The sequence below is a fragment of the Chelonia mydas genome, chromosome 1 (assembly GCF_015237465.2).
Source record: "Chelonia mydas isolate rCheMyd1 chromosome 1, rCheMyd1.pri.v2, whole genome shotgun sequence".
Classification (NCBI taxonomy): domain Eukaryota; kingdom Metazoa; phylum Chordata; order Testudines; family Cheloniidae; genus Chelonia; species Chelonia mydas.
In genome coordinates, this window is record NC_057849.1 from 121,459,363 (window position 1) to 121,483,926 (window position 24,564).

A 24,564-nucleotide genomic window follows, 5' to 3' on the forward strand; every position below is an offset into this window, starting at 1 on the left:
AAAGAAATCTGATGAGGTTCAATAAGGATAAGTGCAGGGTCCTGCACTTAGGACGGAAGAATCCAATGCATCGCTACAGACTAGGGACCGAATGGCTAGGCAGCAGTTCTGCGGAAAAGGACCTAGGGGTGACAGTGGACGAGAAGCTGGATATGAGTCAGCAGTGTGCCCTTGTTGCCAAGAAGGCCAATGGCATTTTGGGATGTATAAGTAGGGGCATAGCGAGCAGATCGAGGGACGTGATCGTTCCCCTCTATTCGACATTGGTGAGGCCTCATCTGGAGTACTGTGTCCAGTTTTGGGCCCCACACTACAAGAAGGATGTGGATAAATTGGAGAGAGTCCAGCGAAGGGCAATAAAAATGATTAGGGGTCTAGAACACATGACTTATGAGGAGAGGCTGAGGGAGCTGGGATTGTTTAGTCTACAGAAGAGAAGAATGAGGGGGGATTTGATAGCTGCTTTCAACTACCTGAAAGGGGGTTCCAAAGAGGATGGCTCTAGACTGTTCTCAATGGTAGCAGATGACAGAACGAGGAGTAATGGTCTCAAGTTGCAGTGGGGGAGGTTTAGGTTGGATATTAGGAAAAACTTTTTCACTAAGAGGGTGGTGAAACACTGGAATGCGTTACCTAGGGAGGTGGTGGAATCTCCTTCCTTAGAGGTTTCTAAGGTCAGGCTTGACAAAGCCCTGGCTGGAATGATTTAACTGGGAATTGGTCCTGCTTCGAGCAGGGGGTTGGACTAGATGACCTTCTGGGGTCCCTTCCAACCCTGATATTCTATGATTCTATGAAGAGTCCAACCCCTGGCTAAGAAGCAGGGCGGCTGGGCGTGCAGGGGTGAAGAAGGTGGGAAGGGAGGAGCTGCCCTGACACGGGGCTGGAGTCACGCCCCGGAGACTGTCTGCACCCACACAGCCCGGCCAACGGGGGTGCTCACTAATCACGGAACTGCCCCTTGGCTCCGCTTTACCTGGCCCCGGTGGGTCCAGCCTTGCTCCAGCTCTGGCTGCAGCCAAGGCCCGGCCTCGCCTTCGGGTCTCTCCCCTGCCCCCCGCCCCGCAGCCACAGCAGCAGCTCGGCCCCCGCCGCGAGACACCCGCCCAGCGCCCCCCCATCTACCCGGGCTCGGCGCGGCCCCGCGGGGGAGAGGGCGCCGCGCGCGCACTGGGGACCATCGCGGGGGCGCGCGCCTCTCGGGGCGGGCAGCGGCGTGGGCGGAGAAGCCTCGTGGGGAGCGCGCGCGCGCCCCGGCGAGGCGCTTGCAGGGTCTGTCGCCGCTGCCGCCGCGGGTGGCGGGCGGAACTTTGGCTGGGGGCGTCGCCAGCGGGCTCTGCCCTGCACCGGCCTGGGACAAGTGCTGAGCCAGCCCGCTGCCCCCAGGGCGGGGAGTGGAAAAATGCAGCGAGTGACCCGCGTTAACCAGTAACAGAGTCAGGGGCTATAAGTGCTTAGTCCTCGCCGAGGCTGCAGCCAGCGCCGGAGCAAAGAAACCACCCCCTCTCCCCAGGTCTCGTGCCTTCCTCCGAAGCAGGTACCGCGGGGGCTGGAAAGGGGCCACCAGCCAGGGCTCCTTCGGGCAGGGGGTTTGAGCGCCCCAGGCAGCGTGCTTGGCCAAGGCAGAGTGACTGCGTTCGTGGGCGTGCCCCCCCCCCCCCACGGGACTTCTTCATTTTAACGGGCTGTTGTGTCGCGGGGCTAGGGTTAAAATGCGAGCCGTGTGTGGAAGTTGATCTTAAACAGTGCATCAGCTGGGCGTGTAGTAAAGGGAAAGGTGGACGGGGAAGCCCGCCGTGTGCAGCCGGAATGCTGTGGCTACGGTTTGCAATGCTTTGCCTAGCAGTGAGTTGGAAAGGTATTAAATGTTGCATTCAGAGTTAGGACATACAATGTTGCCTCTCTGAAACATGTTTGAAATTGAGTATTTTCCTTGGCTAGCTTCTCTCTTGTCTGATTTGCCTTGGCAACTTTTGATGATCACTTTAGATAAGCTATTACCAGCAGGAGAGTGGCGTGGGAGGAGGTATTGTTTCATGGTGTCTGTGTATATAATGTCTTCTGCAGTTTCCACAGTATGCATCCGATGAAGTGAGCTGTAGCTCACGAAAGCTCACGCTCAAATAAATTGGTTAGTCTCTAAGGTGCCACAAGTCCTCCTTTTCTTTTTGCGAATACAGACTAACACGGCTGCTACTCTGAAACCTGTTTTGAGACCTTGTGACATGAAGACTTAACTTATGCAAATGTAGTGCCGGGAGGCATAATTTCGAAACATAAACATATGTATAGACATTTACATAGCTATGTGGATAAAATGAGCCAGCTGGTCTCACGATCTTTGGTATTGGCTTAAATGCCAATAATACAGTGTTCGCTCTGGAATCTTGTTGTTTCTAATTCATGAAAGATATAACCCACTTTCATATGAAGCAGAACGACTCCATGGCTACTTTAAACAAGTTAGCTGCTGATGCTTATTTATGTAGGAACCACGTATAGTACCTAAGACATTTACATAAGGGTGTTTTTTGCCACGAGGGGGAGAAGAGTTGCAGTGAACTGTATAAAGAAAAGGAGTACTTGTGGCACCTCAGAGACTAACAAATTTATTTGAGCATAAGCTTTCATGAGCTACAGCTCACTTCATCGGATGCATTCAGCTGTAGCTCACGAAAGCTTATGCTCAAATAAATTGGTTAGTCTCTAAGGTGCCACAAGTACTCCTTTTCTTTTTGCGAATACAGACTAACACGGCTGCTAGTCTGAAACTTGTGAATTGTATGCAATTAGACGAACAAAGGAAAAAATCATGGCCATAAATAAATTCTGAAGTTACTGTATTGCACAGATGTTCTGTATAGATGTAGAAATCTGATCCTGCAAACACTTGCATGTGTGCTTATTACTAGTTATATTTGTAGTACCAGTAATCCTGCAAACACATACATCAAGTGTGACAGTGACTATTGGGATTCAGAGGACTAAAGTTCATATTGAACATCATAAACTCCTTGGGACCTGACTAGGCTATCAGTTGAAAGCTTAAAAAAGAAAAGAAAACCCCATGGGGAAAAAGTAAAATTAAAGCATGTTATATAGGTAACTCAGACTTAAAGGCCTAAATTGCCCGAAATGGAAACTTTGCAATTGTGTAGGAAGAACATAATAATGGAGTCCTCAGTCAGTTATTTAGGCCCTTATCATGCTTCTGAATCTGGCTTAGGTACTCACTGACAGTCTGTACTTCTATGTTCACCCCTTTTATGAGACTAAGTTAAATTTTGTTCAAAGCATGCTATGTAAGGTATCATTTGAAAACTCATGATTTGCTGGTCATTGTTGTCCTGGTGAAAATGTGTGTGGCAACATTATATGTAAAGATATAAGATTCCACTATAGGATATTATCAAAGACATGTTCTGGAGAGCAGTCACACAAATGAGTTCCCCATAGACAAAAGACTAGCCAACACCTCAGCCAGGTGTCGGTGAAATCAAATGGACCATCACCTGATTAAGTGGCCTCTCTTCGGTGTAGCAAAAATCTACATTTTGACAAAGCAGCAGTTTAAGGTTCCTGGACACACAGGTTTCTGTCTCCGGAACAGGGTGGATACAAATCAATGATTTTTTTTTTAGAAAAAATCAAAACAATCGGATTTTTTTTATTTAAATCTGATTTTTTTGATAAAATGCTTTTTGAGGAAAAAAACTATCTAAAGATGGTTTTAATTAAGATACATTATAGCTCAAAGATATCTCATCGTGGAATAGGGATTATAAATTCTAATTCTATAGTATGAGACAATATATTCATGTAATGTTTAAGAAAAGTTTTGTAAATGACTTCCAATAGTTCATGGATTAGGGACCCAATTTTATGCAGTTCCAGGGGCTTCTGTATAGATTATTTAGGTTAATCTTTCTATCTACCCAATGGGACTCAGTGCTCAGTCGAGAAGATACCATCAGAGATGCTTAGTTTTGCAGTTCTCAAACTGTGGATTTGTGTCTCCAGAGGTAACATGCTTGTTAACAGCAAAAATGTTTTTAAATATATAGAGGTGAGAAATAGCAGACTTCAACTCTGTTGTCCCTCTGCAAATTTGTGTACACAGAGTCAATCCCTTACCTCTCTCTAAAAGTGCAAAGTTTCAAAAAGTTCAGTGAATAGAAGATTGTAGGGGGCGGAATAGATCTGGACAAGGAGAAGAAGTCTGGAGAGATAAATGTGAGAAGTGAGGGACATATGCTTGTTTTGTTAAAATATTATATGTTTGCTTTTGAAGATAAAAATCCAGAATACTTAATGTTTTAGTTATACAGTTTATATTTCTGTCTGGTGATGTTCTCCTCCTAATACAGCCTGGCAAGAAAATCCTCCAAATATTAATGATTAACCTGTTGAATTGGAGATAGTTCACCTCCCAATGACTTCAGAAATATTTGCTTCAGTTACCTTTGGTAAATGAAATAACCAAACAATCATTCTCTGATATAGCTGTCAAACTAATCTGAAAAGTTTTCAAAATAAATCACTGTTCAGAAATGTATAGTGTGTACCTTCTAAAAATGAAACCTACATCTATCTCTGAGTTGTGAAGAATATGTATTAAGGTTATACCAACCAACAAGAATGCACTTTTTTGTAGAAAACCATGATTAAATTGAGTCTTCCTGACTAGTGATTTAAATCAATTCGATTTAACTCAAATCCACCCTGCTCCGGAACATCAGCTGGATTCTTGTGCAAGAGAAAGGGCTATAAGAGGAGAGGGCAAATACCCCCAAATCATTTCTCTCCTTTGCTTTCTACCTATATCATCATCAACCCCTGAGGAAGAAAAGAAGCAACATTGGACTGGTGGAGATATCCTGACTAAAAGAGATTCAGCCAGTAAGACTGCTGGAACATGTCGGGAGAGAGACGTTTCCTTTGCATTCATCTAGATCCCCAAACTGGGGACACGGAGGAACATTTGGGGTGGAGTGGTGGGCCTGGGCCAGCCCCCACAGGGCGAAGGGAGGAAATGCCATCTAGCCCTGCTCTGCCCTCCAGCTCTGCTCAGGTCCCGCTCCCGGCCCTGCTCTCAGCTGAGGCTCTGCTCCTTGCCCCAGCCTCGACCCCCTGTCCACCTCCCCTCCCCCAGAGACACAGCCTTGCTCCCAGCTCGGGGAGGGGCAAGTGACCCTGAAAAGTTTGGGGATCACGGATCTAGCTTGTTAAGTTAGTTATGTTTTTACCTTTTATTTCCTTGTAACTAATTCTGATTTAATGTGCCTCATTAACTACAGACTACAAGTCATGTGTTGTTTTATCTAAATCATAGGTGCCGACTCTGTGGGTGCTCTGGGGTGGAGCACCCACAGGGAAAAATTGATGGGTGCCTTGCTCCCACCGACAGCTCCCCACCCCGCCCCAGCTCACCTCCACCTCCGCTCCACCTCCTCCCCTGAGCGCGCTGCTGGGTCCTGCTTCTCCCCCGTCCCTCTCAGGGCTTGTGCCACTTAACAGCTGTTTCATGCGGCAAGCCTGGGAGAGTGGGGGGAACACCACGTGCTTGGGGGAGGAGGCGGGGCCAGGGCGGGGATTTGGGGAGGGATACAATAGAGGCGGGGAGGGATACAATAGAGGCAGGGAGGGGCAGAGTTGGGGCAGGGCCGGGGGGGCGGTGCGAGCATCCACCGGCACCAACAAAAGTTTGTGCTTGTGATCTAAATGAGTGTGTTTGGATTGAAGTGTTTGGGAAACTCCATTTGGGATAAGAAGATTTGTGCATATCATAAATGACAGACTTTATATGAGCTTGTATTGTCCAGGAAGGGGCTGGGCAGTACAAGATGCATATTTCTGGGGGGAAGTCTGGGACTGGGAGTTTGCTGGTGTTGCCATGAAGTGTAATTCAGGAGTGGCTGGCTATTGCACTCATACCCTACTGCTGGGAGTGATTTACATCCTGGAGGCTGTGTGTGAGAAAGCCGGACAGGAGTGGTCGCTCTCACAGCAAAGCAGTGTAAATTAAAAAGCACCCCAGGTTGGGGAATTGAGGGGACACAGCTACCCATCTGTTCAGATTGTACCCTTGGTAGAGTCACACTTTTACCAGTTAATTTGCTTTTTCAGCAACTGTCCTATTTTCCTGAGGGTAACCCTCTTCCATGAGACTTCAGTACCTAAAATCAGGATTAAGTTGATATTTTTTTTCTGCCTCCTGATTTTCAGATGGTGATCAGGAGTCACTGTCTACTTCATTTGCTTTCTATGAGGGAAGAATAGCAGCAACTTGATGATCTCCAAAATCTCTGCTTTTTTAAAATAGGTAGATAAGGCTCTCTTTAGAGAGCAGCCTGCATTACCATGCTCAAAGCATGAGGGAAAAAAATAAACATTAATATTATTTTACGTTCAATTTCATTTCAGCTTTAAATTGGATTTAAAGCTGATTTTCTTTCACATATTAATGTTTTGCTTTGCTGACTTTGAATTCTTTTTCTCTCAGGAAATGTCATCCATTAAGGTTGAGTGTGTTGTCAATGAGAATTGCAAAATTGGAGAATCTCCGGTCTGGGAAGAAAAGGAAAGCTCACTTATATATGTGGATATAAGTGGTAAAAAGATTTGCCGATGGAATTCATTCACCAAGCAAGTGCAAAGTGTTTCTGTGGGTAAGAAGCTGCTTTTAAAAGATGCCATGGATTGCCAAAATGTAAATGTTTTTAGTGTAAATGTTTTTCTTTGGATTGATAAAATATGCCTTTCCAAAAAGCTTAGACTCATGTGCATAAAGAAATTAAAAGTGCATAAATACCGAACAATTCCATGTTGTTTAGTGTTGGGGGAAGAAAGAACATTCACTACAATTCATGGCCATCACACTTTTTTGGAGGAAAGGAGTGGGCTTTGCAGTGTCTCTTCAAGACCAGTAAACTCATGATTGACTGGATCCAATCCTAAAGATTATTTTTTTTTCTGTTTTGTTTCATTTAACATTTAGGTTTTTGCTATTTGGTTACATATAGTTATTCCTGTCTTTTGAATTTTGTAGTACCAGTTGTAATCCATTTTCCTTGGCCATCTATTTAGAATAGGAATGGTATGTATCCACATAGGTTCTGATCCTGCATCATTGAATTGCAAGATTTAATAAACTTCACATTCATTCCAAAAAGCCATTAGCATTCATTATTGTGAAAACAAGGTAATATACTTGTGAACATCATGCATAAAATATAGACCATGTAACCTGTCTAGTATGAAAGAAAACATACTTGAATGGATAATTTAAAATTGTAAGTAATATGATTTCCTTTTTGTACAATTTTTTATTAATAATGAATCTGTATTGTAAGAAACTGATTCCAGTTCATAAAAGTCTGGTTAACTTAGTCTGTCCATCAGCAGTAAATTGAGATACCTGTAAATTTAGGAGTTACTTAATTTAAACTTTGAAGGTAGTAGTGTCTTCCTTCAGACTTCTGGTTTGAGGACTGGACAAAAGGCAGTAAATGGCATCTTACAGGTTATAGAGTTCTCCTTTGCTGACACTTCTAATTCTTTTATACTAGTATAGAATTCCTTGGTACTGTATACGCTTGTTGGCTATGTTGGATGTTTAGAATGTGTGCATCTATGCTTCTGTTTCCACATCTCTGCCAGCCCAGTCGTATGTCTGAGTCCCATGCATTTCATTTATACTGTGAAGTAATTAAATTTGTGCAAAATGTTATATTACATTTCTTACATCCTATAAAAAAAACTTTTGGTAATTTAGTTTCCAAATCAGTTCTTGTCTGATATTTATCCCAAGTTTTACTGGCTATACCTGTTAAAGTTATTCTTCCTTACTTTGTTTCTAGATAGTAGGCTTTTATAGAAACAAGATATTTCTACTCAACTTTTCTTTTCTGTTTTTGTCAATTCCCTGTTAATCACCTGTAATTGTACCTAATGGGTCAGTTGAGTGTAAAGTAACCAGGGATCATTCTCTGCTCTACTTAAATCCCTGGAAAGCTCTGCCACCTACCGATTTTATTTTATTTTTTTACAATATGACTAAACTCTATTGATATATTCTGTGTTCTAATGGTACTGTATTTAACAGAGAGAATGAAGCTTAGATTTCTATGCTGAGCAGTTATCTTAGTTATTTTATATTTAGTTTTTGCATCTTGGGCAACAACTTAGTGGTGAATTGTGCAAGAGTTGTTTAATAGATTTTAATTTCAGTCTTGCTGATATAAAGGTCGTGTCTGTAATGTCCCCAATCCCATTGAACTCAGTGGGACTACTCACATGTTTAAAGTTAAGCGCACACATGTCTTTTTTGCCCACTATATCTCCCATCTGATCCCCCGCCCCTTTTCTGTCACATCTAAGCCTTCACTCTGTTCTCCTAACCCAAGACTGGAAAACAGGGTTCACTTACACTTCTTCCATTCTTCCACTGTGTCTAGTGGGAAATTGAGCTATACAGTCCCTTCAGAGACTATCAGCAGTGCGTTTAAAATAACCAAATAAGTAACTTTCACTGTTTCTGTGTAATATTAACACAGATGCAGGATGATCTAGACCAGTGGTTCCCAAACTAGGGGCGCTGCTTTTTCAGGGAAAGCCCCTGGCGGGCCGGGCCGGTTTGTTTACCTGCTGCGTCCACAGGTTCGGCCGATCGTGGCTCCCACTGGCCACAGTTCACCATTCTCAGCCAATGGGGGCTGCGGGAAGTGGCGCAGGCCAAAGGATGTGCTGGCCGTCCTTCCTGCAGCCCCCATTGGCTTGGAGCGGTGAACCACGGCCAGTGGGAGCCGCAGTCGGCCGAACCTGTGGACGCGGCAGGTAAACAAACCGGCCCAGCCCACCAGGGGCTTTCCCTGAACAAGCAGCGCCCCTAGTTTGGGAACCACTGGTCTAGATGTTCAATGATATTTTATTTAGTAAATGGATATGAATTTAAAAAAAATTTATTTAATTTAAAAAAAAAGTAGTAACAGCTTCCTTACTCTGTCCATAGCAAGCATCTGAAATCAAGGGGAAACATACAGAACATTTTCCTGTCTTCTCCAGTAGCATGATTCAGATACAAGTCAAAACACAGTTTTGGTCCCATCAATGCTGCAACACTACAATGTTGTAATTGGGTCATTTGTAAAGATTGAATAGGGTATTTGGGTTGTTAAGATTTTTAAGTTATTTTTCTTTCTTTTCATGTTGGTTCAACATTAACAGTAATTTGAGTACAGGAATCAGTTGCCAGGGCCTCGGTTTTGCTTGTTGTACACCATTAAAGAAAACTCTCTTAACATTTAGTAATCATGCATACGAAGTAAAGAAAAGAAGTCACAACATTTAAAACCCAAGTCTTCATTTTAACATATCCTTTTATAGAATCTCTTAACTGATGGGGAGGGGAAAGTTTATTTGAAAGTTCCCAGCCAATGGGAACTGTGGAGCCAGTGCTCGGGGTGGGAGAGAGGCAGTGTGCAGAGCCTTCTATCCTCGCCTCCGCCTGGGAACAGCAGGGACAGGTTGCTGCTTGCAGGGAGCCACCCGAGGGGAGTGCTCCCCAGATCCAGCAATCCGAGACCCCTCTCATGCGCCAGCCCCTATCCCCACACCCTCTCCTCCACCCAGACTCCCTCCCTCTTAGTTAACCGGAATTTTTCACTTACCGGAACCCCCATTCCCCGAACATGCCAGATTAAAAAAAGGCTTTTACTGTAGCTTTCACCTCTCACATTCTGTTAAAATCCAGTGCTGGTTTTCAGTAGACAGAATAAATGTACACAAGAGGAGGAGAGAGAATAGCAAAGGATAGAAAAATGCAGTTTCAGTCTCTAACACTGGCAGATTAGGTCTGGTCTAACTGGCTTAATTAAGTCTCTTAGGGCTGAAAAATCCATGCCCCCTGACCAGCGTACTTAAGCTGGCGCAGTGTATGCAGCTCTAGATTGACGGAAGACAAACCCATAGTTTCTGGAAGACCATAGACAAAGCATATGGTACATTAAAGGTGCAGTAGATTATATATATTTTCAGAGGCAAAGACTACAATCTCTTCAATTTTGTGACTTACAGTATAGAAGGGCTTCTCTACACTTAAAACACTACGGTGGCACAGCTGCAGTGCTTCAGTGTAGACACTACCTACTCCAACAGGAGGGTTTGTTATGTTGGCGTAAGTAAAGCTGTGTCTACACTGCCACTTTCAATGCTAAAACTTTTGCTAAACGCTAAAACACCCCCCTGAGCGACAAGTTTTAGCTCTGAAAAGCACCAGTATAAACCGCACTTTATTGCCGGGAGCTGTGCTCCCGGTGATAAAGCTACCACCACTCGTTAGGGGTGTGGTTTTTTTTTTTTTAATCTCCAGGAGAGCTTTCCCACTGCGATAAAGTGTGACTATACTGCTCACGTCACAGCGCTGCCGTGGCCATGCTGTAATGTGGGTAGTGTATACATAGCCTAATCCTCCTCCCCAGGAGGCGGTAGCTTGGTCAATGGAAGAATTCTTCCATTGACTAGCATTGTCTTCATGGGGACTTAAGTTAGTTTAACTACAATGCTCAGAAGGGGTAGATTTTTCACACCCCTGAGCAATGTTGTTATGCTGACCTAACTTTTCTAGTGTAGACTAGGCCAAAAGGTAAAAGGAAGTAAAACGCATATTCAGTTTGCAGCATCTGAAAGACCTGCACAGCATCTTGCCTTTGTCTGAGAAATCTGATGGAAAAATCTTTCCACTGGAAGATCTGCTACCATTGATATCTTCCCCAGCCCTTTTTATTGTGGGTATTTGTAAGCAGTTTAAGGCAGGGACTCTTGGTTTGTGTGTGTTGAACTGCAATGCCTAGTAGAGTCCTGATACTGATTAGGTGCTGCTGCAATATGTATTACTCTGGGTTTTTCTGTTCTATAGCAACTCCTTTTCATACATCTAGTCTTTTTTCCACTTCAAGTATTTTTACAGGAACTCTATGGTTATCATCTCAGGGTTCCAATAAAGAGTGAAACAGCCCTAAGATCTTTAAGCCTGACCTATTTTTAAAAACATCTTAGTTACAGTTAGTGGATTTTAGCCATAAGCTCCATGTTGTCCTGGGAGATCATGTCAGTTGAATAGCCTAATGAGGTGAGATTCCCTTTTGCTGTCCTAATTTTTCTAAAGTTTTTTGAGGGTTTTTTTGTTCTGTGGGCCCATTTTGGTTTCTGTCTGTGTTCCATGTTTCTCTTTATGTAAGTAGCTCATTCTTTTCCCCAGCTTCCTAGGGTAAGCTTGTCACGCAGTTTCTCTGGTCATCTTTAGTCTGTGTTTGTAGCCATTTCAATCCACATGAACGCAAATTGCTGTTTTATAATAATGAAGTGTTCTCTCGTGTAAAATTAAACTGGGGCAGTGAGTTTAGGCTTAGGTACATCTTAAACTGTCATCCCGTGTCATGAGTAAGGCTACGTTTTAGTCACAGGTATTTTTAGTAAGTCATGGACAGGTCACAGGCAGTAAACAAAAATTCACAGCTGTGACCTGTCCATGATTTATGCTATATACCCCTGACTTGGATGCTCTGGGGCAGGGAACGGCCCGGGGGCGCCGCGGGTGCTCTGGGGTCAGGGGTTAATATGGGCAAAAAAAATCATGTTCAGTTTAGTTAAAAACAGTAATGGCATTTGGATGGTCTCACACACAATTAGCTTCCACTTTATTACAGAAATAGTTTTTAAAATGCGCATCTGAATTGCCTTGCCTTGTCTTCTCTATTTTTATGTACTGTATTATGTTTACCTATCCAAACATGCCTATCAGTTTAGTAGCAACTAGCTGTAGTATGTAAATGGAAACTCAGTAAGTATCTTACCTTGCACATTTATTTTTTTAATTTATTATTGTGGTAAACTCGGTTTCACACCACTGTAAACGGTGGATTGAGTTCAGTCAAAGCAATTTAAATCATGATTTTAACCCTCATTTAAAATCAGCAACTGGGAAATATTATTTAAATAATTGATTTTAATCTTGTTTTGAATTTGTACTTTTTGGCTATGTTCCTGAAGAAAGGATGATTCTCCGTGGTTGATATAATTTGGTACTTTTTGCTAACCAGTAGGGTAGACTATATATGCACACATTTTATTTAAGCATTTACATAGCTTAACATGCATTTATTCACATTCTTAATTGTATAGCTTTTTTTATTGTTAGAAAATGATGAATGGCATTTCTTATTTGCTTAGTTTTTTTTAACTCATGATTTGTGTCAAGCTGCATTTGTATAGAAATTGGAATTCAGTTCAGTGCACAAAAACAGCATTTTAAGTTTTATTTAACTAAGAATTTATCTTACGTGTACTTGATACTTACATAATAAGTTTATCAAAACTAGTTTTGCATTTAAAACTAGCTCAGTATATTAAAGAAAGGAAGTATTATCTGTAATTATTGAGTTCAAGTGTCAGTTTCTGGTCACCGTGTTCTTCCAAGATTTTAGAATTAGTAGATCTCCTCCTCCCTTGCATACCTGATTTTTATTCATAGATTGGAAGAGGAAAACAAGCATTCTTGCTTTTTCAAGAAAATTTCAACTCCCAGTCGGTCTTTCAACTTTGACTGAGCTAGTCATTGAGCTGAATTAGTTGAATAAATTTGAAATTTAAGAAAATATTCTCTCTGCACCTGCAGGAGAGGCTACTGCTCTCAAAAGCTGGTTTAGCCCTTCAGTGAACTCTGGTTCCAGGTGCTCTGTCAGCCACTTTCCTTTTAAATCTTTACCAGAGAACATGTACTTCTTGAATATTATCTTTTTAAAATTAATTTTAAGTGATTTTAGTAGATTATATTTTAGACCTTAACATAGTTTGTTTGCAATTATAACATAATTTTAAACAGGTTTCTTTTTAAAAGAAAAATCTTTTTAATTGAAATAAAAATAAGTTTAACCATCAGGATGCATAGAAATTATTTTTTTAATTTATAGTATATCTGATCAACTCTTCGTTCTCCATATAAGCTTTTTGTTCTGTGTTTGTACAGTGCATAGCACAATGGGGTCCTGTTCAGGACTGGGGCTTCTAGGTTCTACTGCAATATAAATAAACAATAATAACAATACTATTAGCAGTATTGCAGTAGCCCCCAAAGGCCCTGCTAGTTTATCGTTACTGTAGATTCTTAGCACCACACAATCTTTAATGCATTTATCGTCACAACACCCTAGTGAGATAAGTACTATTATCCCCATTGTACAGCACCGTACAGAACTGAGGCACAAAGAGGAGATGACTTGCTCAGAGTCACACAGGAAGTCTGCCAGGGCAGGGAGTCGAACCCAGGTCACTCAAGACCGAGGCTAGTGCCCTAACCATTGGATTATCCTTCCTTGCTAGGTACTTCTACCTACCTACCTACCCACACACAGGACAATATGATGCCTTCCCCAAGAAGCTTGCAGTCTATACGTTAATTCAATATATAATTTGATTACTTTTGTGTGTGCAATATTAGTTCATAGTTCTCACTAATGGAATTCCATAAGTGTGCATAAGCATGTACATATAATACAAGCTTCTTGTGTGTCGTGGTGAATGATAGATATACCATGTCACCCAGGAAGGCACAGGTTAATTAAAGTGAGATTAATTATCAATTATTATTTTGTGCTTTTGTATTTGGCCAAATACATCACGAATAGAAGAATAGCATCTGGATATGAATGAAATATTTGTCAACCTTGGTTATGAATGTGATGAGCAATCATAGGTTGGTTACAGGTGGCTGACTGCTTTTTATCTACAGTTATAGTATTTTACGTCTCCCCTCACACCCATTTTCTTATGTTGTCTCTAGATGCTCCTGTTAGCAGCGTGGCCCTTCGGAAATCTGGGGATTATGTCGTTACCCTGGGAACCAGGTTTGCTGGTTTAAAATGGAAAGACCAGTCAGTAACCACCATTGTTCACGTTGACAAGGATAAACCAAACAACAGATTCAATGATGGGAAAGTGGACCCTGCAGGGAGGTTTTTTGCAGGTATATTGGACATATGTACTGAGGAGCACTGGAACTTTTTCCTCAGATTTTAGGGACAATTTATAAAGAACCCTGGCAGATGTAGGAAGTGTCTGTCTTTCAAGTCGAGGTTGTCATCTTATTTTCAAACCACAGAAAATCTTAATTCTAAAATACCATATTAATTTAATCCACTTTTAAAAATGTAATACCCCAGAGCTCTGCTCTATTCTGTTTAAAAAAAAAAAAAAAAAAAAATTCTTTCATCGTATAAAAATTATTTTCTTGTCTTCAGTGTTGGCATTCATGACTTGTTTTGAATGCACTTGGAAAATACCAATGCAAATCTGTTTACAGTGGAAAACTTGCTATGCCAGATTATTGTTTGTTTGTTTTTCCCATACACTGAATATAAATATATTTTCAAAAACAATTTAAGCATACAGCAAATTGTTTTCAAAACAGGAAGAGTGTGTCTGATATACATTTGAAATTTCAAGGTTTAACTTCAATTTTCTCTTACCAAACCCTCCCCCCCCTCCCCCCCCAAAAAATTATCTCTATTATCTCTATTTGTGGCATAACTTGTCATTTAAGATTTTAAGACTTTTTGTAGCCCTGATTCTAAAGTTGGTGCAATTTTTTCCTATGTTTGGGGGAGGAGGGGCATTAAATTGTGACAACCATCTTACTGTTTGAAAACACTGGATAATTAACAATGCTAGCATGATTACCTTCAACTCCTTTGCAGCCACAATTTTTAAAAAATCTTTAATTTTATTCATCATGCTCTGTTAAATGCACACAATCAAATTTGCCTTCTCCCTTTTGGTTTTAACTAAATCTCTTTGAATGTTTAAAGGAGAAAACCTAGTCAAAGTTTGAGGGAAGTTTATGTCAAAGAGGCAGTCATTGCCACTGTAAAAGGAGTGCATTTGGTTTCTGTGAAGCTGTGCTTTCTAATGAATGACCCTCTCATTTTTGTAGGTACCATGGCTGAGGAGATTCGACCTGCTGTGCTAGAGAGACACCAAGGTGCTCTGTATACACTCTTCCCTGATCATTCTGTAGTGAAGCATTTTGATCAGGTGGACATCTCTAATGGCTTGGATTGGTCACTGGATCACAAGACTTTCTTTTACATTGATAGCCTGTCCTTCTCTGTGGATGCCTTTGATTATGACCTGCAAACAGGAAAAATTTGTATGAATTCTTTTCTTATGCTAAAATATTTTTAAGTTACTTTCTGTGCAGTTTTTTCCTTTCAACTAGTAAGCAAAAAATCAATTGTGACCCAGGCCCTACTTACACCTGTGGTCCTAGAGCATTATTTTTTGAGTTAGTTTAAATGTGGTTTGGCTTCATCCATTCTGGACATCAAAACCCGGTTTAAAACAAGTTAGCAGAAACTGGGTTAAAAAAACAGCTTATCTAAGTAGGTTCCTGGCTCAGAGTAATTAGATGGGTTGGTTCATATTAGGACATTATTAAATTTATATATTTAATAATTGACCTGAAATAATTTGTTAAAATTCATTTTATCCATTGCAGTCTATGCTGAGCCTGTAAATTGTACATTCATTGATTATACACTCACAATTCACTTCTAATGTTCCTGTGTTATCAAGTGTGAAGCATTTTTGCCTCATTTTTCTCCAGTGGCTATGCTGCCTGTTATGAAACAGTAGGTGAATTAGCAGAGAAGTTTGTAGTGCATCTTTTCAACGTATAAAATGTGCTACACTTTTATAGTGTGGTTTCAGAGTAACAGCATAGTATGTGCATTCATATATTGTTTTAAAATGGAAATCCCTAACTGAAGAAGATCCTAGAGAGCCAACCAACTGCTGAAAAGCAGTAACTCAAACACCATCTTCCCTCATTTATGGGGGAAAAAAACAAAACAAAAAAACACCACCATAACCTCAAGGTCTTTTCACAGGCATGGGCAAATGGAAAAGCTCCTCCAACTTGGATTCTAAAAATTTGATTTAAAGTAACATGAACCATAATAATTTGGTTTAAAGGAACACCATCAGTTTGAAATCTGGTCAGTTTTAAAATTGAGCTTAAACTAGTTTTAGGTACAATGTCTGCCCCAAGTCCCACTACCATATTTGTGGTTTACAATCACATTTTTCTATATTAAAAAGCCCCACGCAGCAGAGGAAACCTAGGAACAAACTGACTCTGACAGTCAATTGTCAAAACGCAGAATAAACAGACTAGAACAGTTGGATTTTCTTTTGTTAATATCTTGTAATAATAGTGGGTGGTAAAATGTTCATATAAAGTGCAATTTTTTTTAAATTGACATTGTCTCTTTGAGTTCATAGTTTTCCTAACTTTCTGTTGATTTATATATTTGAATGTCAGCTTTGTGTTGGAACAATTAGTGGTGTGTTCTGGGAATCTCTTTATTGAGATGGCTCCAGTTCTATGTGTGACTGAAAAAATCCAATTATGAAATGGCCCAGACAGCTTATAAAATGCTGTATAGGTAGAAAAGAGTCAAATTTGGAATTCACAAATTATTAAGTCCTATAATATATTCAATAGTTCCCTGATTTATAGTTAGGGGAAAAATATGGTTGACATATCAGAAGAGTACCAAAAATAATTGTTGTGTGTTTGACAGTCAAACTGACTTGCAGGCTGTCAAGCTGAATAATAACCGTCTGCAGAAACAAACTGGTTTATATACTCTCTCTCTCATCTGCAAGACTGCAGGGAGCTGGATTCAGTGCAGCATTAGAAAATCATCCTTCTGAGCTATTTCTAGGAGTATGACTTAGGAAAATGTTAACTCACAATAACTTAATATCTCACGTAGTGTATGATGCCTGTTGATTTTCTTTTGCAGCCAATCGCAGGAGTATGTACAAGCTAGAAAAGGAAGAAAGCATCCCTGATGGAATGTGTATTGATACAGAAGGCAAACTGTGGGTAGCCTGTTATGATGGAGGGAGAGTGATCCGTCTAGACCCTGAGACAGGTAATTCTTCTCAGAGGATGAACTGAAATTTTGCATTAAATAAGCTAAGGGGTAGTTGGATAATGGGCTTTTCTGGAAGTGTGTCTGTACTCATAATCTACTGTGGATGAACAGCTCTTATGTTAAATGCTCATTCCAATGCTAATTTTGTAAACATATCTACTCTTCTTTGGTAGTGGCTACAAAAAATGATGTGGAATGATTTCATTTAAAGTTCTTCCTCTTAAAAGTTAGTCTTGTCATGGATTCGTAACCTTTGTCATCAGCATGCTAGCTTCTGTTAAACATATAAAACATATAAAAATGTGTATCCACTGAAGAGTTCTGATAGCAGCCAAAATGACAGGTTTGAGATGGGTTTTTACATATTCATTAAGTAATAGAAGCTGCAGAAGTATTTTTGCAACTTGGCCATTAGATGGTAGTGTAGCTGAACTGTTTCTATAATTCCCCATGTTTGTTGGCCTTTGGTTGATTATTATATTTGTTTGAATTAGTAGTCTGACATTTTTCAGTCTGAGACCAGTGTTTACTATACAGTAACTCCTTGCTTAACGTTGTAGTTACATTCCTGAAAAATGCTACTTTAAGCAAAATGACGTTAAGCAAATTTAATTTCCCCATAAGAATTAATGTAAATGGGTTGCGGGGGGGGGGCGGGGGCACAGCAAGTAAGAGGCTTGGGGAGCAGCTCCAAGGCAGAGGGTAGGAGCAGCACAGGGCAGTGGGGGGAGGCACAGCTGAACTGCCGGCAATTGGTAGCCTGCTCGGTGGCTGCTGCACAGGGAACTTAGGGGAACGGGAAGCTGAAAGGGGGCTGCCAGTCCACCTTGGTTCCAAGCCCCCACCAGCTAGCTGCAACGGGCTGCTCTTCCTGCAAGCAGTGGACAAAGCAGGCAGCTGCCAAACAATGTTATAAGGGAGCATTGCGCAACTTTAAACGAGCATGTTCCCTAATTGATCAGTAACGAAACGACGTTAACCGGGACAACTTTAAGTAAAGAGTTCCTGTATTGGTAAATGGTCTGGAAGAAGGGGTAAGCAGTGAAGTGGCAAAAATGGCTGATGACACAAATTTATTTAGCTAGTACCCCCTTTGACACATGCACAAAGGTTACCTATGTTCTCCTCACTTTTATTGTTTAAACTATTTACACCATAAATATAGAATCATGGAATGGAGGTTATAAAGTTCTTTAGTGTCCCACAGCATTTTAACTTTCCAGCATGAATCATTCATGTGTGTGCACTTAGGTGTTTGCCTCCCTCATTTTGAGTCTTTGTCACGTGTATCTTCCCACATTTGGGACTTGGCAGGTTGAGAGGTATGATTAGGTTTAGTCAAACTCAGAAAAGACTGTAAGGAACTACAAAGAGACCTGACAAAGCTAAGTGAATGGGCAGCATGATGGCCTATGAAATTTATTTTGACAAAGACAAGGTAATACGTATTTTAAAGGAAGATTTTAATTGCACAATTTGTCTATACATATTGCGTGATTCTAAATTAACTTACTAGTCAGGAAGAAGACCTGAGCATTATTGTGGACAGCTCCATGAAAACCTCTCTGTCTAATACACAGTAGCTGTCAAAAATGCAAACAGAATGTGGATAAATAGGATAGAAAATAATACTGAAAATGTTAATAAAAATCATGGGTACACACGTGAAATACTGTGTTCTGTTCTATTCAAACTATGTTAAAAATAGCAGAAATAAAAACCATTCAAGGATGGGTGATGAAGACAATTTAAAGTAATGAAGAGATTGAAAAAATTAGGGTTGCTTACAGAAGGGATGAATAAGAGGGGTCATGGTAGAGGTGTACAAAAGAATGATTGGTATAGAAAAAGTAAATTAGCTGCTCCTACTTACCCTTTCTTATAACACAAGTACTTTCCATTTTCATTAAAAATCCCTTGTAACCTATTGAAAGCTGCGAAATACTACCTAAACACAACCTGTGGAACTCACTGGCATGAGATAGAATTGAGTCCAAGAGCAGAATGGATTAAACATTTATATAGCTAGGAAGCTTGTTTGTTAATAAGGAGAGTAAACCCTCATATGTAAGAGCATAAGGAAACCACTAACTGATGGGTTTTAGGAATAAACTTCCCCTTTGGGTAGGTTATTTCACAATGATCCATTATAGTGTTTTTTGTACCTTCTCCTGAAGTGTCTGGTGCTGTGCATTGTTGGAGGCAGGATATCAGACTAGACAGGATATCGTTCTGATCTAGAGTGACAATTCCTATGTTTTTCTTCTCTGGAGAAAGTTATAGGGTGTTTAGGTCAACAGAGAACTGGAGTCAAAATGCACTTGGCTGATGTGGGCTTGGACATTTGACACTTGACAGTATGTTTGTGTGTGGATGGGTTTTTGTTCTGAGGGTTTTTCACTGCATTGTAGAGTTTCGTTTTCTTGTTGTCTCTATTTGAATAGATGCTCCCCACTACTTGTCCTTCTCAGTGAAAGGAGTGTGGTATTACTGTCTTATTTAGACTACACATTTGAAAGTCCAGGGATTTAACCTGATATATTTAGTCTATACATATCACTTTAGTTTATTTTAGATTACTAATATTCTCACCTTGTCGGTTTGGACTAAGCAAAGATGTCTTTCGCTTCTGTAGTTAATGGCCAATTGAATTGATAAAACAGTGTATGGCTTATTTTATTTTTAGCCAATGGCAGAAAAATTCGTGAAACAATTGGGCTAAGGTGAAGATGGGACATTTTTAGAAAGGGGATTTTCAGGTTTTACTCAGTGAAATTTGGATTTGGGAGCATTTGGGTGGAGGTGGATAGACAAGGAAATTTGTTTATTTGGCATCTTTTTTTTTTAAGCAATCCTTGGAGATAACTGGATTAAATAGTGGTGAGATGGAATTATAGTATCTGCACGCGCAAACCAAAAGATATCTAGTTTGCACAGTTCAGACAAAATACGAACCTTTAGTTTGCACTTGCATTTAGAGCGCAGCATAGTAGAGTGTGCTGCACTTCACACCCCCATAGTTGAACTGTGGGGCTGTGTAGACATGCCCTCAGTTGTCAGTTTATTTTAGGTATTGTAAAAATGTAAGATGCTATTTATTATATAGATGCAGGGAGCCCAAGATGCTTCTCAAACCATGTGGACTATTCAGGATATACATGAGAATCTTTTTTTGTCCATTACTGAAGCAGACTTGACTTTGTGGGATTAATTTTAAGGCAGTTTTTAAAATGTATCTAACTCTTGTGACAAGAAATTCGCAAAGTGTTTCAATGAGACATGGAAAAATCTCACTCATCCTTTTTGGAAATCTCATTTAAGGACTTGATTTATCAAACATGGACCAAGTAACTGTTGTTGTTTGTGTTGGTACTTCGTTTAGAAAAGGAAATAAGAGTAGCTTGTTGGATGAGCCAACAAAAGTATTCTTGCAAACTAAAATAATTTTGTTTACTATCTGTTTATTTAAAATACAAACATGAAATCTTGGCCTGGCGAAGTCATGTCAAAACTCCCTTTGACTACAGCGGAGCTAGGAGTTTTCACTCCTAAAGTATTTCACCATAAAATGCTGTATTTTAAACTTTCAATATATTATTACATTGCTTCTACCTGCAAGGATTACCAACATTGGGGGTTGGGGGGTGGGGGGGTGGGGTGGAGAGAGAGGGGGGGGGCAATGTATTTAAAGAAAACACAAGACCTCAGCAGAATTCAGTAAAAGTATGAAATATCTATATGATAAATAGGATAAAAATATGTAATGGGTATAAACCCTCATGATTCAGGGCCTTAGACAGGCACTTACTGCTTGAGATTAAAAAGAATTTCCCCTGTATATATTTTCGTTATGAAGTTTCTTGAAACTTCTTTTGAAGCCTCTAGTACTGGCCACTGCCAGAAACCTTATCCTTGGGCTAAGTGGACCACTGGCATGTCAGTATCCTGAGTCTCTGTAATAATTATATAGACATTTGAGTGCTTTACAAAGTTCAGATAATCATTATCATCCCTGTTTTATGTGGGCCTGATCCAAAGCCCATTGAAGCCTATTGTTCCATGTTTGAATTTAATAATAATGCGAGATGTCAAAATAACAGGCTCAGATGGAATTATTTAAAGATTATCAATCCAAGAGTAATACCAGCACTATGCAGACTACAGAAGCAAAGTTTACTTTACCAGTCTTTGTGAATGGTGAAAAGCTGACATCGCTGTAAGTGGTGGAATGCTGGCAGTTTTAATTTGCAATCTAACTCCCAGAATCTTTCCTTTTATAGGGTGTGAGATAAAGAAATTCCTTTTGGAGTGAAAAATTACTTTCCCACAATGTGTACAGTTTGATATTTTAGTTTACCTCATTACTTATAGAATGTCTTTTTATGGTATCTCCGTTTTGATTGATAACCCAAAGGGATTTTTGACCCAGTCGTTATTACTGACAGCTATGGCAACAGGCAGTTGCTAATGAGTTAAAACTTAAAACATCTTTCTGGGGGCCATTATTTCATTCATTACAGGAACATCTGCAATAACAAATACCTCTTACCAATCTCAGAACTTAATTGGATAATAAGCACCCCTTATCAAGTACCCAGTCTTGTTTTTCTGTAGGGTCCCTTCATTAATTTTGAGGGATACCTTCCCGGTCATCTGGACACTCCCTCAAACTGAGAGATGCAGGGAATAATTAGGCACATCCCAATATTTAATTAGATACATTCCTGAGCGTTGCTCACATACTAAGTTCAGTTTAAGGATAGAATTTTTCACTTTCATAGATACAGGGGACTGCATTTATAGACACACAACATAAAAAGGATTTTGGGTAACAGAATTATGAGAGTTTAACATAGAAAAATAATGAAAGGCTAATATTTATTAACACTATGGAAAAAGACACCTACTGACCTCAGTACGCTTTGGATCAGGCCCCATTTACAGAAACAGAGATTAAGTGACTTGCCAAAGGCTATACTGGGAGTAAATGACAGAATCAAGAATGGAACTCTGAATTCTTCCCAGCCTCACACTCAGCCTGCTAAATTACACAGGTCTCCCCCTTTTCCTTCCACCCCAAACCTGGCATTTCTGTGCAACATAGGGTTCTACGCTAGTTACTGGCAATCTTGTTAAATTCTTTGTAGAAAATAAACCAACAAAAAGCTTCTTCTTTTTTTTTTTTCTCCCCTCCAGGAAAAAGAATCCAGACTGTGAAGCTGCCTGTTGACAAGACAACTTCCTGCTGCTTTGGTGGAAAGGATTATTCAGAAATGTATGTGACTTCTGCATGTCAAGGAATGGATGATGAATCGTTTTCACGGCAACCACAGGCTGGTGGTATTTTCAAGGTGATTAAATTATTTCCTTTCTTTTAAAAGACCATAACGAATTTTCTTATACATTTTGGTTTGGGGGGGGGGGGGGTCAGTCTGAACGTACCATATCACTTAAAACTATTGTTCTTGGTTTTTTGACTTTCAGTTTTTTGGTCCCTACTGCTGTATTTAGAAAATTGCTAGTCTTTTCATGTTTACATGGTAGACTGGTTCTAAACTTGTAACAATACTGACATAGCTAATGTCTTGTACAATCATCATTTTCTGTACCAAAAAACCTCTACTTTTAAAAAAAATTCCCAACTTTAGCAGGGCAAAAACTTGTAGAGAATTTTTGTTTTAACACAAAGTAGGAGACAATGTGTTATCTACCAAACTGTTATTTATAACTTAGTTTGCTAGGATTTTTTTGTTTTTTAAATTGGTGACTGGCATAGGGCACGCATGCCCTGTAGCGCCCTCTGCTCACCAAGTGTGGTGCTGCACATGTCCCCCCGCCTCAACTGCCTCTCCCCTATGTTTTCTGTTTCTCCCAGAGATTCATGTGACTCAGCTCTCCAGCTGGGTCACTGAATTCAGCCCCCTTCAGAAGCCCAAACAAACTTCTTTTGCGCTCCTTGGGCTCCTCTTCAGCCTATCCTCTGGGCTCAGTTCCCAGCCCCTCCTGGGCCATCTTTAAGTGTCTCTGCTCTGGGATAGAGCACTGACTCCCAGGCTGCTTTCCCTGGAGCCCCCCTCATACACTCAGCCCCTCTGTCTTCCCTGCTCTAGAATTGAGGGCTGAATCCCTTGTTTCCTCCAGACCCTGCTTCAGGGCCTTTCACAGGAGCCCATCTTGCTCCCTGTGGTTCCTTCCCCAGACTGAGTTTTCTGGGTCTCAGATGTTTCAGCCTTGTCCCCTGACCCAATTAGTCCTTAGCTTGGCAGGCAGCTAATTGTTGCAATTGAATTGATTGAACAGGGTTGGCTAGCCCCAGGCCTCCTGGCTCTTATAGGGGCAGGCCAGCCTGTTGCACAGACCTTGTGGATTTAAAGCCCTGATCCTGCAATTGACTGCATGCAGGCACACCCCTGTAGCTGTACACAATCAATTGTAAGGTAGGTGCATCCGATGAAGTGAGCTGTAGCTCACGAAAGCTTATGCTCAAATAAATTGGTTAGTCTCTAAGGTGCCACAAGTACTCCTTTTCTTTAATTGTAGGATTGAGACCCAAGTGTGTTTGAAAGAGGGTTGTCAGGAAAATGGGCAATGGCATAGAAATTACGGTTCTTTGGAAACAGCAGTGGGTTGAAATTAATATCTGGTGATGGGTTGTAATGTAGAAAATTGCAGGATGTCAAGTCGGTCACAGTCTTCTAAAACAAATGACTCTGTGGAAAGATACATGAATCATCACAATTATCTTCTCTCTCTCCCTTATTTTTAAATAGATAACTGGACTAGGGGTGAAAGGAATCCCACCACATTCATTTGCAGGTTAAATATTCACTCTTCAGAACAAAGTACACGTCCAAAAGCAGGAGCAGCTTAAGCAAGAAACATATTAAAGAAGTACTTGAGCTGGAATTCTGCATCTCCTGCATTTGAAACCACAGCTCTGTGGGTAGACTTCTGGCAGAAACGGATAAATGAAGCAACTTTTGAAATGCATCAAATTTTTCAAAATTCTTTGTTTTCTTGGTCTCTTGTGTAACTTTAAATATCTCCTGTAATTTTCTATAACACTAAAATCACTCTCATCTTAATAAACTTTGGAATATAACTTGAACAGTGGTATTTTTTGCCTTGTTTGCTCTACCATCCCTTTTCTATTTGTAGCTTATAGTTAAGGCTAAGTTTTTGTCACAGATATTTTTAGTAAAAGTGAGGGACTGGTCGTTGGCAATAAACAAAAATTCATGGAAGCCTGTGACCTGTCCCTGACTTTCACAAAAAATATCCCTGACAAAATAGGAAGGCGGGTTCAGCACCCATTGCTGCTGGGGCTCCCAGATCCCCCATTGCTGTGGTCAGTGGGAGCTCCGGGGTCCCCCACCGCTGTGGGAACTATGGGTGTCCTCCTGCCCCCAGGCTGGGCGGCTGTGGGGTCCCCTCACTCCTGAGGTGGCTGGGCACTCATGGGGGTCACCCACCGCGGCTGGGAGCTGCAGGGTCCCCCAGCTGCCTGCCACAGCTCGGCAGGTGCAGGATCTGCTGGCTGCCAACTACAGCTGGGCAGCTGCAGGGT

The 24,564-nt window shown here is 40.8% G+C and overlaps 1 protein-coding gene across 4 annotated transcripts; it reads left to right on the forward strand.

Moving 5' to 3' along the window:
* The first annotated feature begins 1,148 nt into the window (after nt 1–1,148).
* Nucleotides 1,149–24,105, forward strand: RGN (regucalcin). Of its 4 annotated transcripts, none has more exons than XM_037899073.2 (7): nt 1,149–1,537; nt 6,503–6,668; nt 13,838–14,020; nt 14,987–15,202; nt 16,863–16,994; nt 22,194–22,348; nt 23,768–24,105. In XM_037899073.2, the coding sequence occupies exons 2-7, from the start codon at nt 6,506–6,508 to the stop codon at nt 23,816–23,818; spliced, it is 900 nt and encodes a 299-aa protein (XP_037755001.1). In that variant the 5' UTR covers nt 1,149–1,537; nt 6,503–6,505; the 3' UTR covers nt 23,819–24,105. The 4 variants fall into 4 exon arrangements, with proteins under 4 accessions (XP_037755001.1, XP_043393652.1, XP_037755010.1 ...); XM_043537717.1 differs by lacking the exon at nt 1,149–1,537 and adding an exon at nt 1,737–1,829 and having other exon boundaries at nt 6,502–6,668; XM_037899082.2 differs by lacking the exon at nt 1,149–1,537 and adding an exon at nt 1,741–1,858.
* Nucleotides 24,106–24,564: the final 459 nt, after the last annotated feature.

What these genes read in the sequence shown, in the direction of transcription:
- RGN (XM_043537717.1), top strand. Translation starts at nt 1,810, where the DNA reads ATGCTGTGGCTACGGTTTGC. An exon ending in ATGCTGTGGCTACGGTTTGC is followed by an intron (nt 1,830 to 6,501) that starts AATGCTTTGCCT and finishes CTTTTTCTCTCA; the next exon opens with GGAAATGTCATCCATTAAGG. An exon ending in AGGCTGGTGGTATTTTCAAG is followed by an intron (nt 22,349 to 23,767) that starts GTGATTAAATTA and finishes ATTTTTAAATAG; the next exon opens with ATAACTGGACTAGGGGTGAA.